The sequence below is a fragment of the Neofelis nebulosa genome, chromosome 3 (genome assembly GCF_028018385.1).
Source record: "Neofelis nebulosa isolate mNeoNeb1 chromosome 3, mNeoNeb1.pri, whole genome shotgun sequence".
Lineage (NCBI taxonomy): Eukaryota > Metazoa > Chordata > Mammalia > Carnivora > Felidae > Neofelis > Neofelis nebulosa.
Window position 1 is genome coordinate 132,782,021 of NC_080784.1, and position 18,434 is coordinate 132,800,454.

General features: G+C 35.4%; 1 protein-coding gene across 4 annotated transcripts in view; it reads left to right on the plus strand.

Moving 5' to 3' along the window:
- Positions 1-7,908, plus strand: part of SNCA (synuclein alpha) — a 156,761-nt gene extending 148,853 nt beyond the window's left edge. For all 4 annotated transcript variants that reach the window (XM_058721910.1, XM_058721909.1, XM_058721911.1 and 1 more), the window contains exon 6: positions 7,389-7,908. In XM_058721910.1, coding sequence (XP_058577893.1) covers positions 7,389-7,421 — 33 coding nt within the window. In that variant the 3' untranslated portion in view covers positions 7,422-7,908. The remainder of the gene's footprint in view (positions 1-7,388) is intronic.
- The last annotated feature ends 10,526 nt before the right edge of the window (positions 7,909-18,434 follow it).

Consider the following 18,434-nt stretch of genomic DNA (forward strand, 5'->3'; position numbering starts at 1 on the left):
AAATCCATTTGTTGAAGAGACTGTCTTTTTTTCCATTAAATACTTTTTCTTGCTTGTTGAAGATTAGTTGACCATATAGTTATGGGTTCATTTCTGTGTTTTCTGTTTTGTTCCACTGATCCATGTGTCTGTTCTTGTGCCAGTAGCATACTGTCTTGATGACTACAGCTTTTAATATAGCTTGACATCCAGAATTGGGATGCCTCCAGTTTCATTTTTCTTTTTCAGGATTGCTTTAGCTATTCGAGATCTTTTGTGGTTCCATACAAATTTTATGACTGTTAGTTTTAGTTCTATGAAAAGTGTATATTTTGATACGGATTGCATTAAATGTTTAGATTGCTTAAGGTAGCATAGATATTTTAAAAATGCTTGTTCTTCTAATCAATGAGCATGGAATTCTTTTCCATTTCTTTGTCTCCCCTGCAGTTTCTTTTATAAGTGTTCTACAGTTTTCAGAGTACAAATCTTTCACCTCTTTAGTTACATTTATTCCTAGGTATCATATTGTTTTTCATGCATTGTAAATGGGATCAATTCCTTGATTTCTTTTTCTGCTGCTTTGTTATTAGTGTATAGAAATGCAACCAATTTCTGCATGTTGATTGTATATCCTGAAACTTTGCTGAATTCATCTATTACTTCTAGCAAACTTTTGTGTAGTCTTTTGAATTTTCCACATAGAGTATCATGTTGTCTGCAAATAATGAAAGTTTTACTTCTTCCTTGCTGATTTGGATGCCTTTCTTTCTTTTCTTTCTTTATTTTGTCTAATTGCTGAGGCTAAGACTTCCAGTGCTATGTTAAATAGTAATGGTGAGAGTGGACATCCTTGTCTTGGTTCTCACAGTAAGGGAGAGGCTCTCAGTTTTTCCCTATTAAGGATATTAGGTGTAGGTCTTTCATATATGGCCTTTATGATGTTGAGCTGTGTTCCATCTATCCCTACTTTATTGAAGGTTTTTACCAAGAATGGATGCTGAATTTTGTCAAATGTTTTTTCTGCATCTATTTACAGGATCATATGGTTCTTATCTTTTATTTTATTAATGTGGTGTATCACGTTGATTGATTTGTGAATATTTAACTAGCCCTGTAGTCTGGGAATAAATTGTAATCGATCATGGTGAATAATTCTTTTAATGTACTGATGAATTTGATTTTGCTAGTATTTTATTAAGAATTTTTGCATCCATGTTCATCTGGGATATTGGCCTGTAAGTCTCCTTTTTAGTGGGGTCTTTATCTGGTTTTGGAATCAAGGTGATACTGGCTTCATAGAATGAGTTTGGAAGCTTTCCATCCATTTTTATTTTTTGGAACAGTTTGAGGAGAATTGGTATTAACTCTTTTTTAAATGTTGGATAGAATACCCCTGGGAAACCACTTGAGCCAGAACTCTTGTGTTGGGAGATTTTTTTTTTTTTTTTTTTTTTTTTTTTTTACTATTGATCAATTTCTTTGCTGGTTATGAGTCTCTTCAAATTTTCAACTTCTTCCTGTTTCAGTTTTGGTAGTTTGTGAATTTCTAGGAATTTGTCTATTTCTTCCAGATTGCCCAGATTGTTGGCATATAATTTTTCATAGTATTCTCTTATAATTGTTTGTGTTTCTGTGGTAATGGTTGTGATCTCTCCCCTTTCATTCACGGTTTTATCTATTTAGGTCCTTTCTCTTTTCTTTTTGATAAGTCTGTATAGGGGGTTATCAATATTGTCAATTCTTTCAGAGAATCAGCTCTTAGTTTCATTGATCTGTTCTTTTTGTTTGTTTGTTTCTATATCATTTATTTCTGCTGTAGTCTCTATTATTTGCCTTCCTTTGCTGGCTAGGCTTTATTTGCCTTTCCTCTTCTAGCTCCTTTAGTTATAAGATTAGGTTGTATATTTGAGACCTTTCTTGCTTCTTGAGATAGACCTGAACTGCAATATACTTTCCTCTTAGGACTGTCTTTGCTGCATCACAAAGGTTTTGGACTGTTGTGTTTTCATTTTCATTTGCTTCCATGTATTTTTTAAAAATGTCTTCTTTAATTTCCTGATTAACCCATTCATTCTTCAATAGGATGTTCTTTAACCTCTGTGTGCTTGAGTGCTTTCCAAATTTTTTTTTGTGGTTGACTTCAAGTTTCATAGCATTGTGATATGAAAATATGCATGCTTTAATTTTTATCTTTTTGTACTTGTTGAGGGCTGATTCATGACCAGTATGCAATCTATTCTAGAGAATGTCCCATGTGCACTCAAAAAGAATGTGTATTCTGCTGCTTTACGATGAAATATTCTGAATATATCTGTTAAGTCCATCCAGTCCTGTGTATCATTCAAAGCCATGTCTCCTTGTTGATTTTCTGCTTAAATGACCTGTCCATTGTTGTAAGTGGGGTGTGAAAGTCCCCTACTATTATTGTATGATTATCAGTGAGTTTCTTTATGGTGTTAATTGATTTATATATTTGGGTTTTCCAAGTTGGGGGCATTAATATTTACTGTTAGATCTTATTGTTGGATAGATCCCATAATTATGATATAATACCCTCTTCATCTCTTATTATAGTCTTTGTTTTAAAATCTAGTTTGTCTAATATAAGTATGGCTACTTCAGCTTTCCTTTGACCTCAGTTAGCATGATAGATGGTTCTCTATCCCCTCACTTTCAATCTGCAGGTATCCTTAGGTCTAAAATGAGTTTCTTATAGGCAGCAAATAGATGGATCTTGGTTTTTAATCCATTCTACTACCCTATATCTTTTGGCTGGGGTATTTAGTCCATTTACATTCAGAGTGATTATTGAAAGATATGAATTTAGTGCCATTGTGTTACCTGTAGGGTTTGTGTTTCTGGTAATGCTCTCTGGTCTTTTATAGTCTTTGTTTTGTCTTTTTTTTTTTTTTCTTCACTCAAAGAGTCCCCCTTAAAATTTCTTGCAGGGCTTGTTTAGTGGGCATCAACTCCTTTAGTTTTTGTTTGTCTGGGAAACTCTTTATCTCTTTTCTTATTCTGAATGACAGCCTTCCTGGATAAAGACTTCGTGGTTGCATATTTTTGCCATTCAGCAAGTTGAATATATCCTGCCACTCCTTTCTGGCCTGCCAAGTTTCAGTGGACAGATCTGCTGAGAAACTGATCTGTCTTCCCTTGAAGGTTAAGGCCTTTTATTCCCTTGCTGCTTTCAGGATTCTTTCTTTGTGTATTTTGTGAATTTGACTATGATATACCTTGGCAATGGTAGCTTTTGTTAAGTTTAATGGAGTTCTCTGTGCTTCTTGGATTTTGATATCTGTGTCTTTCCCCAAATTAGGAAAGTTTTCAGCTATAATTTGTTTGAATAGACATTCTACCCCCTTTTCTCTCTCTTCAACTTCTGGGACTCCTCTCATACAAATGTTACTACATTTTAACAAGTCACTGAGTTCCCTAAGTCTGCCTTCATGATTCATGACATTTGTTTCCCTCTTCTTTTTAGCTTCATTATTTTCCATAATTTTATTTTCTATATCACTAATTTACACCTCTGCCTCATCTGTCCTTGCTGTCATGGCATCGATTTGGGTTTACATCTTGATTATAGTATTTTAATTTCAGTCTGACTAGATTTTAGTTCTTTTATCTCTGCAGAAAGGGATTCTCTGGTATCTTCTATGCTTTTTCAAGCCCAGGTAATATCTTTATCATCGTTTTAAATTCTAGGTCAGACATCTTACTTATATCTGTATTGATTAAATCAATAGGCCATGAGTTCTAATTCCTGTTCTTTCTTTTGGGGTGAATTTCTCTGTCTCATCCTTTTGTCCAGAAAAGAAGAGAGAAATAAAAACAAAAACAGAAACAAAACATTCCCCAGAAACAAACAAAAAAACAACAAACCTAGATCCTGGGTTTATTTTTGTCTGCTTATTAAAGGAATCTAAATCCAAAAATAAAAAAATATATATATGTAATATATGTGAAAATAAAAATAAAAAAGGAATTAAAAATAAGAGAGTAAATGAAAAAGTAATAATTAAAAAATAAAGAATCAAAATAAAGAGGAAACTAGATCCTATTTCCCCTAGAGCTGAAGCTTTGGTGCACTCTATGATTAGTAGACTTGGTGCAAGAGAGTCCATGCTGCTCTTCTGGGGGAGAGGCCTGTCGTACTGATTCTCAGGCTGACTTGTTTTCCTAGAAATGTGCCTCTAAGAGGCAGAAGGATAGGGCTCCAGCCTCCACTAGGTGGTGCTTATTTTCTCCCTGAAGGCTTTCAGAGCTGATGGGTGGGATGAATATAGCAACATCCTACTCTCTAGCCTTGGAACTGAAAGATCAGTTCCCCACTCTTCAGGGATCCCTCACAGAAGAGTATTCAATCACTCTTCTGGTGTTCCCAGTTTCTGTCAGAACCCTGTGTTCACTCTGCCTGTGTTCGAAGTTTTTTATCTCAGGCACATAACTGAGTTTCAAAACTCCAAATTGTAAAGACTCCCATGGCACCTGCTCTGTTCCTCTGGGGGAGGGTCTTGCTGCATTTTTTGCAAGCCCATGCTAGGAAAGCAGTCACAAGACCCCATGGCAGTTCAGAGTTTATGTCAAAGAGCAGAAAGCTGGCACCCCTGCTTGATGCCCTCAGCCCAAGTCCCAGCTCCTATGCCTGGACACAGCTCAACACATTGGTGCCTCTCAGACCCATGGGATCCTCAGACCATGGGATCCATGGGATTCTCAGACCACCCTGCCACTCCTTGGATTCTGCCCCAATTGGCCATGTGAGCACCTTTAAGCCATGCACATCCCCCACTGTGAGGGACTTCTAAAAGTTCAGATTTTGTACCCCACTGCTATAATACTTTTCAGTAGCCTCCGTAAGCAGGTTTCCTCCCAGCCGCCATACTCACAGCTTTGTCTCCCCCAAGTCAACACCTTGCATCTCCCACCTTCTGGAAGGTGGTTGCTTTTTTACTTGTAGACTTGCCATTTTTGTTCTCTCACACCTCTGATTGATTTCTTGGGTGTTATGAATGATTTGATAATTATCTAGCTGTGTTCAAAGGATAAGACAAGCTTCTGCCATCTTAACTCCCTTCAAAAACTTACTTTCTAAAATAAATCCCCAGATGGAACTTTGTATAAATCAACTGAATGCCTAAGGAAAGTAATTATTACTGCCATACATTTCCAGCAAGATATTTGCATAGTAAAATAAAAGTTGCCCACAAAAATTATAGAGTAAAAATATGATAAGTGCATGGTTTGCAACATTGATGTATTTCAATTTAGCATTTTAAACAGCTAATTTACCTATGTTAATTTGGAAATAAGTTTTTTTTAAATAGAAAATGTATCACAAGGAAAATTGAAAAATACTTTTAGATTAATGAAGCTGACACAAGAAGAAATAGAAAATCTGAATAGACCAATAACAAAGTAAAGAGACTGAATTATTGTTAAGAAAATCTACTCACAGGGGCACCTGGTGGCTCAGTCAGTTGAACGACTGAATTTGGCTCAGGTCATGATCTGACGTCATGTCATGTTTGTGGGTTCAAGCCCCATGTCAGGCACTGTGCTGACAGCTCAGAGTCTGGAGCCTGCTTCAGATTCTGTGTCTCCTTCTTTGGATACCCCTCCCCTGCTTATGCTCTGTCTCTTTTTCTCTTTTAAAAATAAACATTAAAATATTTTTCTTTTAGAAAGGAAAAAGAAAATCTACCCACACACACACACACACACACACACACACACACACACACACACACAAAATCCCAGGACCATATAGCTTCACTGGTGAATTCTATCAAACATTTAATTAATAACTATTAATTATAATTAATACCAATTTCTCTTCCAGAAAAAAAAGAGGAAGCAATACTCCTAAATTAATTCCATAAGGGCAATACTACACTGATGCCAAAACCAGACATCATAAGCAAAACACATGTAATATTCATTAAAAATTAAGTTAAAACTAGTAGTAGTTAGGTTAGATATTGGCATTAGTAAAAGACATACTGATAATCCCATTTATAGAAATTGAAATTAACTTGTTTTTTTTGCTTAGATTTTACCAATAATTTTGAGTCTTTTTAAGTTCAGCACAATGCTAAACACTATAGAAAATACAAGAAGGTTAATTGATAGTACCAGGACACAAGTAGTCCACCCTAATAAGTTTGATAAAAACAAATACAAATTTACTGTTTCATTTATTCATGATGATTCCTTTAACAGACATTGACTGTCTTCTATATATCAGGCATCACAGAGGCAAAATATGCAAGATACACAAAAAAGTATAATATTTTACAGAATCTGTTTAGAGTCATCGGGAGTTTTATACAAGAGTTGGTGTTGATTGGTGTGGTAGGGGATGGGAGATAATGATGGCCAAAATGAAAGGAAGATATTCTAGAACAGGTAATATTGGAAGCAAGGCATGTCTGAGCATGCATAAGGATATGTTTGAGGAACAGTGAATAATTAAACAGGATTTCAGTTTAGGGAACAGAGAATTGTGACAGATTAAGACTGCAGAGATGAGTCAACGACAAATTGTAGAATACTAGAAGAACCTTCGCATTTAAGTTTGTACTGTATTCAGAAAGCAACTTGAGTTATTGAAGGTACATTTATTTGTTTTAAAGCAGGATCTTGATTCAAGTTATTCTTTAGGACGACTATTCTGACCACTTTAGTTAAGGCCTTTAATATTTTTATTGTGGATGTTATCTACATATTGTTTGGGGACAGGGGGATTTAGAATAGAAGTAATAACTGAAGCCAAGGATGAAGAAAAGATTTTCAAAACATCACTTGCCTTAATGTCTTTGTCTCCCTTTAAGAATTAGAACATTTTAGCCCTGGAAGAGGATTTTAGGCCACTTGATTTGGCTCTCATAACTTACAATTGAGGAAACTGGGAGCAAGATAAACCACCTAACTTGTTCTACACGATTAGAACATGATTATTGGGGCGCCTGGGTGGCTCAGTTAGTTGAGCGTCTGACTTTAGCCCAGGTCATGATCCCACAGGTTGCGGGTTTGAGCCCTGCATCAGGCTCTGTGCTGACAGCTCAGAGCCTAGAGCCTGCTTCGGATTCCTTCTTGCTCTGCCTTCCCCCCCTCACACTTTGTCTGTGTCTCTCTCAAAAATAAATAAGCATTACAAAAAAAAGACCATATGATTGTTAAATGGCATCTGGATACCCTAACTCTGAGCAGCAAAATTCACTTTTATATTTGACAGGAAGACAAAACTGTTACAGAATAAGATCATATTGTGTATAACTGAATAGTTGCAGAACCTTTATTCAAGGTGGTGATCCATGTCCTATCTCATTCACCCTAAATCCTTGATTCCTGATGACTAATATTAACACTGCATGTTTTCTTTTCGGTTTTCTTCATATTAGGAAGGGTATCAAGACTATGAACCCGAAGCATAAGAAATACTTTTACTCGCAGTTTCTTGAGATCTACTGAGAGATGTTCCATCCTGTACAAGTACTCAGTTCCAACGTGCCCAGTCATGACATTTTTCTCAAAGTTTTTACAGTGTATTTTAAACTCTTCCATCAGCAGTGATTGAAATTATCTGTACCTGCCCTTACTCAGCATTTCAGTGCTTCCCTCTCACTGAAGTGAATATATGGTAGCAGGGTCTTTGTGTGCTGTGTGGATATTGTGGCTTCAAATCTAAAAGTTAAATTAAAACACCTAAGTGACTACCACTTATTTCTAAATCTTCACTATTTTTTTGTTGCTGTTCGTGAGAAGTTGTGATTTATTATCATATATTATAAGATTTCTAGGTGTCTTTTAATGATTCTGTTTAAAAATAATGCTGTATTGTGAAATTTGTTAATATATACAATACTTAAAAATATGTGAGCATGAAACTATGCACCTATAAATATTAACTATAAAATTTTACTGTTTTGTGATGTGTTTTATTAACTTGTGTTTATATATAAATGGTGAAAATTAAAATGTCTCATTATAAAGATCTTATTTTTAATCCCATCTCATTTTAAATAATAAAATCATGCTTATAACAATGTGAACTGAGAACTCCCACAATTAAAGTTCTTGACAGCCATTTGAAGGAGAAGGAATTTTGGAAGAGTTAAGCAGACAAGATGTAACATTAACCCTTTACTCTGGGAATTTACTGAAGCAACACTACCCAAAGTATGTTCTGATGTGCAGTGGTGTCTTGAGAAGCTATACAGAAAAAATGGGTTCCACCGAACAGTGATTTTAAGAATTTTGACTGCTTCAGATATTAATAAAACATATTAGTACATTAAGGCTCTGAGAGAATCTGGTTAACTTTGTTTAACCCAGCATTTTATTTTTATTATTTCTAAAATCAAACCTTCCTATCACTCACCCTAGGAAATGCCTTTAAACATTTCTGGGAACTACCAGACCATTACCTTAAGAAATGTCCATTTAAGTGGATAAATTCCTAGAAATGATATCTTTCAAAACTAAATCAGGAAGAAATAGAAAAATTGAAAAAAAAAGATTACTAGCAATGAAATTGAATTAATAATCAAAGAACTCCCAACAAACAAAAGTATGGGACCAGATAGCATCACAGGGAAATTCTACCAAATATTTAACGAAAAGCTAATAGCTGTTCTTCTCAAAGTATTCCAAAAAATAGAAGAGAAAGGAAATCTTTTCAGATCATTCTGGAAGGCCAGCACTACTCATTTCTCAATTTACAGTTGTACCAAAAAGAATAAAGTACCTAGAAATAAATTTAACTGAAGAGATGAAAGACTGTAATCTGAAAACGTTAAGTCACTAGAGGAAAAAAATTAAACACTATACAAATAAAATTAAACACTATACAAATAAATGGAAAGATATATTGTGCTCATGAATTGAAAGAATTAATATTTTTAAAATTTCCATACCACCCAAAGCCATCTACAGATTTAATTCCTATCAAAATGCCAATGGCATTTTTTGCAGAACTAGAACAAAGAATCCTAAAATGTTTAAGGAACACAAATGATCCTTAATAGCCAAAGCAATCCTGAGAAATAAGAAGAATGCTGAAGGTATAATGCTCCCTGACTTCAAGCCACATTACAAAACTATAATAATAACAGTGATATGATACGGCACAAAAACAGACCAGTGGACTAGAATAGAGAGCCCAGAAATAAACGTATGATTATATGGTCAATCAACCTAAGAGAAAGGAGGCAAAAATATACAATGGGGAAAAGACTGTCTCTTTACTAAATAGTGTCAAGAAAACTAGACCACTATCTTAAACATATACAAAGAGAAATTCAAAATGAACTAAAGACTTAATGTAAGACCTGAAACCATGAAAGTTCTAGAAGTAAACGTAGGCTGTAACTTCCCTGACACTGATCTTAGCAATATATTTTTGGGTCACTTTCCTCACACAAGGGCAAGAAAAGCAAAAATAAACTGTTGGGACTACACAAAAATAAAAAGCTTTTGCACAGTGAAGGAAACCATCAACAAAATAAAAAGGCAGCCTAGTGAATGGGAGAAGATACTTGCAAATGATATATCTGATAAGGGGCTAATACCCAAAATATATAAAGAACTTCTTCAATAAAAAAAAAAAAAAAAAAACAGTCCAATAAGAAAATGGGCAGAGTACCTGAATAAAATTTTCCAAAGAAGACATACAGATGGCCAACAGACAAATGAAAAGATGTTCAACATCACTCATCATCAAGGAAATGTAAATCAAAAGCACAATGAGATATTACCTGACTCCTGTCAATGGTTAACAATAAAAAAGACAAGAAATAAGTGTTGGCAAGGATGTTGAGAAAATGAATACTTGTGCACTGTTGGTGGGAATGAAAATTAGTACAGCCAGTCTGGAAAACAGTATAGAGTTTCCTCACGAAATTAAAAATGGAAGTACGATATGACTTAGTAATTCCACTACTGGGTATTTACCCAAAGTGGGGGGTGGGGAAGAAAGCCTCCAATTCAAAAAGATAAACGCACTATGTTTATTATAGCATTATTTACAATGTCCAAGATATGCAAGCTTTCCAAGTCTCCTTTGATAGATGAATAGATAAGATGTGGTATATGGGATATTAGTTATAAAAAGATGAGATCTTTTGTGTCAACACTGATGAACCTAGAGGGTGTTATGCTAAGTGAAATAAGTCAGAGAAAGACAAATATGATCTGATTTTACTTATATGTGGAATCTAAAAAACAAAACAAATGAAGAAACAACAACAACAAAAACAAAAACCAGACTCTTAAATACAGAAAACAAACTGGTGGTTGCCTGAGGGGAGGTAGGTAAGAGAATGGGTGAAGTAGAGGTACAAACTTTCAGTTACAAGATGAGTCATGCAGATTAAAAGTACAGCATAAGAGATATAATTAATGAGAAAAATATTGATTCTCTAGGTGTATAAAAATCTTATGACTTTTGAATTCTGCTACATATATGAGTCTCAGGGTACTTTTTTAAGCAAAGGTTTTCTATTTAGGGAGGATTCATTAACTCCCTAGGGGTGCCGATAGTAAATTTGACTATGAAAACCCTATATGAATTAGTTGAAAAACTATTTGGTTTACCTTTTTAGTTATTCAGGAGAAAAATAGCAGTTACTTTTTAAAGTCACCAGTACAAAGTATATTTTTAAGTAAGAAGATTCTAGAGGTGCTAGGCAGTTTTTATGTGATTGTGAGTAATTTGATGTATATTGGGCATTGGCAAGGAAAGAGAAAGGAATGACTGTAATGACTCTAAGCATGATCACCATAGAAACTTCCATTTTTGCCTAATTGGAAAAGGACCTCTGTGAGTGTTAAACCGCCTATGTGGTCTTAAATTGGAAAGAAGTGATGTCTCATGTTTGATTTCAACACATTAATGAGTATTTTTAATTAGGAGAACAACATGAAAAATTAAAATATCTTTGTTCAAAAAGCATTCTAGTACTAATATACACCAGTGGTGGTTATCTTGTACCAAGCACTTAAGCAAAAAGTTGTATAAGACACACAAGCCTTTTCAGAAAGCTTATCTCCTAGCCACTGCTGAGGCATCCATCTGAGAAGTAGTCTGAACGTTAGATTGGTTCTAGGTTTATTTTGCAGATACCATTCCCTCAAGTTTGAGTTATTCAGCCTTATATGACTCTATGGGGACTTTAACAAAACAAGTCAGGGTGGGCTTTGGCACCCAAATGACAACATAACAATCTAATACATGGTTTGGCCTTAAAAGTTGGATTGTTATCAAAATCTCCCCCTTAGTATGAGATGCAAAATATGTTTTCTCATCTTTTTGGCTCATGGTGTAGGCAACTATTGGATTAAACACACACATATCTCAAGGACAACCATCAGTTTTCAGAGATAGTGCTGTCTACATCCGTACTGAGGAAGAAAAGCACACTTTTCTAACAGCAAACTCTAAAGACTCCTCTGTCCATTGTACTGACATTACTCTGTTTTATCCAGGATGAGTCATCTCACTGTATTCTTTGTCTTGGGCAGGAGGGCAATGGGGGTGGCATTTCCCTGTGAGCGCTGCCCTGGCATTGGAAGAGGAAATATTTTTTTATTACTGTGTCAAATATAAATTTAAGTCATTTATCAATATTAGCTCATTTAATTCTCAAAACAACCCTAAGAAGTTCCATTATTATCCTCATTTTCTACATGAGCAAATTGAGGTTCCTGCAGGCTAAGTAACTTTCTCATAGCCACATGGCTAATAAGTCACAAAGCCAGGAATCCCAGTTATTATAGGGCCAGGGTCTGTGTTCTCAGCCCCTAGCCCACATTGTCTCTGAGAGTAAGAACATACAGCTGTGTGAGAGAACCCTCTAGAAGTTTAGGGACTGGGGTAGTGGCCTTGCTTTTCTACATATAATTATTAGAATATTCCTATTTTTCTTCAGATGTCTATGTCCAGAATAAGTGATACTCATATATATATATATATATATATAGAGAGAGAGAGAGAGAGAGAGAGAGAGAGAGAGAGAGATACTTCTAAGAGAAAGCAGTGAGACCCTGATTTCCCTGATTGACATTTCCTTGTAATTAAGTGTGCATATCCTGATGATAGAACTAAGTTATTTATTTTTAGTAGAAAATAAAAATGTTAATATAGTAAAAAGCAGTCCTCAGTAAGGTACACTTTGTCATTTTTTCTGTTGAATCACAGGCCCTTACTTTCTGTCAAATGGCATACACATATGCCACACACAAAGTATACATATATATCATATAAGTACTATTTTCAATGATACGTACTTAGGAATATAATGCCTGAATTTATAAATAAACTAGAAAGGGCAAGCATTAAGAATTTGTATTTTTAAATTTTTTTTTTAACGTTTATTTATTTTTGAGACAGAGAGAGACAGAGCATGAACAGGGGAGGGTCAGAGAGAGGGAGACATAGAATCGGAAACAGGATCCAGGCTCCGAGCTGTCAGCACAGAGCCCGATGCGGGGCTCGAACTCACGGACCGTGAGATCACGACCTAAGCCGAAGTCGGCCGCTTAACCGACTGAGCCACCCAGGTGCCCCAAGAATTTGTATTTTTAAATGTGGACACCTTAACATTTCATAATACTTTGAGTTTCTAGGTATATTTTTTTGATACAGTAATATTGCATTTAATATTTGAGTAAGCCTAGATTTACATAATCCAAAAGGAATAGAGTAGATGTAATACAAACTATTTCAAAATATAATATTAGTTCTGATGTTTCTTGTATAATTATCTAAGATTTCCTTTAATGTTTCATTGTTGCTACAACACTATCTTTGATTATTTTAAGTCCAATAGCACACATGGTGTATTGGAAGTAGTTAAAAAAATGTTTCTTCAAAAAGTGGGAGTTTGAGCCTCTAATAAGTTTTGCTGATATAATATACTTCTCAAGTCAGGTGGGATTGCATAGGGGATTTCCAAAGTTGTCCTGCAACTAGAAGTTAATATACTGGGATTGCTTCTCTTATGAACCCTATGAAAATTTATCCTCAATTTCCATTAAAGGTCAATGACCAGATATTCCCACTGTTTCCATGGCAACACAGCAAGATATGGTGCCTTGGAAATGTGCTGCATTTTAATTAGGTTCCTCTAGGGCTTCCTAACTGCCTTTTGTAGGTAAACTAAATACCAGGTTGCCCTATATCTTGCAGTGAGATGAAAGCTAACCCATGTCTGCAAATGTCAAAGCTAAGCTTGACTCCAGTAAAGTCAGATCTAAACAAATAATAGTAGCAAGTCTATGTGTTTACCTTAGAAAAGAATATAATACTTTTTACCTAGAATAGTCGAGGATGTTTGCTTAATTAAGCTGGCAGGAGTAGTAGGAAGAATATTGGATTTAAAACCATTCTAGGCAGGCTGACTTTCAGTTATGTCACTTCCTACCTTTTCTACTTTGAGCAACTTAATCTCGCAGTGCCTCTATCTCCTTGTCTGTAAAAAACATAATACTGCCTCAGAGCATTGTCATATGGATTAAATGAGTTAATATAAGTAGAATACTTAGAAATATGCCTAGCCCAAGATCAATGACTTAGTGATGCTATTAGGAGTAGTAATACCAGTAGTATGGTAGCAGTAGTAGGGTATAGAAATAAGAAATATTTAAAATATTCAGATATAGTCAGTAAGAAATATTTAGCCAAAGTAATAGCCAAAGTAATCTCAAGAAAGAAGAACAAAGCTGGAGGCATCACACTTCCTGATTTCAAATTGTATTACAAAACTATAGCAATCCAATCAGTATGATATTGCATTAAAACAACATAGATCAATGGAACAGAATAGAGAGCCCAGAAATAAACCCATGCCTACATATGGTCAACTAATTTGCAATAAAGGGGTCAAGAAAATAAACTGGGGAAAGGACAGCTTTTTCAACAGCCACATGCAAAAGAATGAAATTGGACCAATACCTTACACTATACATAAAAATGAACTCAAAATATATTAAAGACTTAAGTGTAAGACTGGAAACCATAAGACTTCTAGAAGGAAACATATGCTATATGCTGTTTGACATCAGTCTTGACAATGATTTTTTTGGATCTGACACCAAAAGCAAAGGTAACATATGCAAAAATAAACAAGTGGGACTGCATAAAACTAAAACATTTCTGTACAGCAAAGGAAACCATTAACAAAATGAAAAGACAACCTAATGAATGGGAGAAAACATTTGCAAATCCTGTATCTGATAAAGGGTTAATATCCAAAATATATAAAGAACTCACACAATTCAAAAACAATATGATTTAAAACTGGGCAGAGGATCTGAATAGACATTTTTATAAAGAAGACATACAGATGGCCAACAGCTACGTGAAAAAGTGTTCCACATCACTAATTATCAGGGAAATCAGCCACAATGAGATATCACCTCACACCCGTGACAATGGCTATTATCAAAAATATAAGAGATAACAAACATTGGAGAAGATGGGGAGAAACGAAAATCCTTGTGCACCGTTGGGGGGATGTAAATTGGTGTGGTCACTATGGAAAATAATGTGACGTTTCCTCAAAAAATTAAAAATAGAACTACCATATGATCCAGCAATTCCACTTCTAAGTATTTATCTGAAGGAATTAAAAACACTATCTTAAAAAGATATAAGCATTCCATGTTCATTGCAAGATTATTTACAATAGCCAAGGTATGGAAGCAACCTACATGTCCATGAATGGATGAATGGATACAGAAAATGTGGTGTGATATGTATATATAGTGGAATATTATTCAGCCACAAAAAAGAAGTAAATCTTGCCATTTGAGATAACTGGGTATTATGCTAAGTGAAATAAGACAGATAAAGATAAATATTCTATGATCTCATTTAAACATAGAATCTAAAATAGTGGAATTTATAGATGCAGAAAATAGGTGAGTGGAGGGGGAGGGTGTAAAGGTGGAAAAGGTAGTCAAAAAATATAAACTTCCAGCTATAAAATGAGTAAGTCATGAATAAGGATGTAATATACACTATGGTGACTATAGTGAATAATATTATATATTTGAAAAATACTAAAAGAGTAGATCTTAAAAGTTTTCATCACAAGAAATAAAATCTGTAACTGTGTGTGGTAATGGATATTAACTAGGTCTGTTGTAATCATTTTGCAATATATGCAAATATTAAATCATTATGTTGTACCCCTGAAACTAATGTTATGTGTTAATTATATCCCACAAATAAATTTATATTTGTATTAATCAAGATTAGGATGATGTAGAAACACTTAGGAGACTTGAACAGAGGCTATTTACTAATAGCTACGGGAGCATTTTAATGGTCTAATAACCAGTATGGATACTAGTAGACTAATAACTAGCACCAAAATTCATCAGCCAATTAAGAGGTAAATATGCACCAAAACCATAAATACTAGCTTTACAGAACACATCTATCTTTAGATTCAGCTATACTCACCAAGCCACAGTATCTTCGTATTGAAGTGATATATTTTGCTGTTCATATTTATACAATATGTTCACTGATTTTGGTTCTGATCACCAGAAAAAAGAAGCATATATAAAATTAAAACACACTGGTCCAAAACAGGTTATCATCAACCACAAGGGGAAAAAAGGCAATTGAATCCCCATCCATTTCCCAAAACTCATCCATTCCCTAATATCTTTCCCCAAACACCTGCCATTTGGTAGGCTCATCTTGGGCCCCAAAGAAGCAACATTTTACCTGACAACTTCTGCATTACACTAGAAGCAACAGAAATACCAGCAATCAAATGGTTCCAGGAAAAGTATTGTTTCTCTTTATGTCTTTAGTGAGTCCCTGGATATCATTGCTGCAAAAGAGCAAGTGAGCTGGTAAAATATTGTCAGATCATCCTCTGTAGCAAATACTAAACGTCAATCAGTAGGACCATGCACGCTTGTCCTTTTACCCTCGGGACTGTTTGGCACAGACTAGGAAACTAAATTATAGTAGCAGAAAATTATTATTCAGTACTGTATCTCCCAACAAAAATCAACCCTTGTGGTAAAAATAACCGAAGACTAAATCCAGACAGATGAGCATCTAGAACATATTATTTGTGATGTGAGACCTCCCCCTAATCTCTATGGAAATGGTTAAGACAAGTTTTGAGAGGCTGCCAAACATTTGTAATTCAGCAGGACCGACTCCTGCTGTTGAAGATGAAGTGCCATGTTGAATGATGAGAAGTCTGGCAAGTTGTTTTGGCAAACGTCCCCAGCAATAAGCCATGGGTACCCTTGGTGGCTTATACCAAACTTTTAGCTAGGACATTTGCCTGAAAATTATGAGCAACAGTGTAAAACTGAGATAAAGACCTTTTTCATAAATTTTAAAATCTCATCTGAACCAGAAGAAAATACCTGATTTAAAGCAATTGTAAATTATGTATTGTTAATAACTGACTCTGAGCTCTAATTATCACAGCAATGTTTAGATATGAAATGCAGTGGATACTCACTGCCATTCTAATAAGAAGTTTGGCACAACTCAAAGTTATGTCCAAGAACAGCTCTGGAAATCAATATTAAGGAGTTTTGATCTGGCTGTTTTGTTACCGCCCATGGGGAGGATAGACATTCTAATGCTACACTCTGTTGGCTTTTCACTATCAGCCTGAGTTCCAGGCCATTAGACAGAGCTTTCAGTCATCGTTTTCATGCCAACAATTCCTGGATGCACTAGAAGTAATTCGTTCAAAGTAATTCTTTCTGGAATAAAAAGGATTTTCACATAATAGACACCTTTTTATAGATGATAACTCATATTGACAGTTTGTAATTGACTTGAATTCCTCGAGCTGTTTCTTTACTGACAACCTTTCCCATTCTTACTCCCACACAACACCCATCACCAGTTTAATGCAGACCAATCTATAATGTTGCATATTTAACTGTGGAATACATTCAATATGAAGGTGTTGATGTTGTAATCTTTAACACTTAATATCCGTATAATGTTTCTGACTCTGAATGCATTTATCATTTATATCAAATATACCTTCAACAAAGTCAGACAAGAATTACAACAAACAAATCACCAAACCAATGAACAAAAAACCCATCACAGTGAATTGTAAAATAAGGCTGATATTTTTTAAGTGAAAAATTTTTTATAGAGAGTTGATAAATAAATCTACTGAGAATATGGTGTGGAATAATATATTTAAGCCCTACACTGGCATCTAAGTTTGTTGGTAGCACTATCTGAATGGGAAACACAAAGACTGTATAATTTTCAGTGTCTGAAGAAGGAAGATATTTTGTTGATGGAGGTGGTTAGTATCGTTATTTTGCAGAGGAATATAAAAGTCCTTTTAATTTTTCCTGTTTTTATATTCAGTAGAAATTTATCCCCAAACAACTATTTTAAAAACAAAACACAGCAAATGGAACCCTTCAAAATCATAACTCCTGGTAGTCAGAGACATACTTATAACCAGAATCATTGCTGAAGAAGAAATAGTGAAAGTCCTAGGCCATCCTAAGGATGGGTGGCTGGGAAAATTATACTGTCCTCCTCTTCAAAGCAGGCCCACATTATGGGCAGAACAGACAGGGACAGATGTTTCAGTTTATCATCTCTTCTAGGTTTCTAAAAGCAGTGAGTCAAAGTCCCAAGCACTGCCTACTCAGTGACAGAATTAAAAGCATTACTTTTCCTCCAGGAGAAGGCCCTGTGAGGTGATCCATACAAATTAGGAAGGCATCTCATGATATTCAGGTATAACAGGCTCAGATACTTGTAGTATAGGACATTATTGGGAGGAACAACATTGTGAAATTTACTCATGTACAGAAAGAAGGAAATGCTGGGAAAAAGTCTAGATAGAGAGGCAATAGGGAGATAACTACACAACAAATGACAAGAAGCCAGGAACATGCATGTGAGATACAATACTAAGAATATAGGAACAAGAACTGTTTGTCCGGACAGCAAAAGGAAAGTCTGACAGCAGGCAGCTGCATTCCGTCCACCCCAAGCCAGGAATCTAGCAGTAGAATTCCAGAGCTTTCGGTACATTGGCAATATTAGGGTCAGGCTACAGACCAAAAGACCAGGGTTTTTTTTATTTTAATTTTTTTTTCAACGTTTTTTATTTATTTTTGGGACAGAGAGAGACAGAGCATGAGCGGGGGAGGGGCAGAGAGAGAGGGAGACACAGAATTGGAAACAGGCTCCAGGCTCCGAGCCATCAGCCCAGAGCCCGACGCGGGGCTCGAACTCACAGACCGCAAGATCGTGACCTGGCTGAAGTCGGACGCTTAACCGACTGCGCCACCCAGGCGCCCCAGGGTTTTGAATAGATTAACAAAAAGCTCTACTTAAAGTGCCTTATCAGCCTAGATAGCCCAAAATGTCAGCCTTGACTGAGAGGTACTTGGCAAAATACTAAGCAAAGTTCTTACCA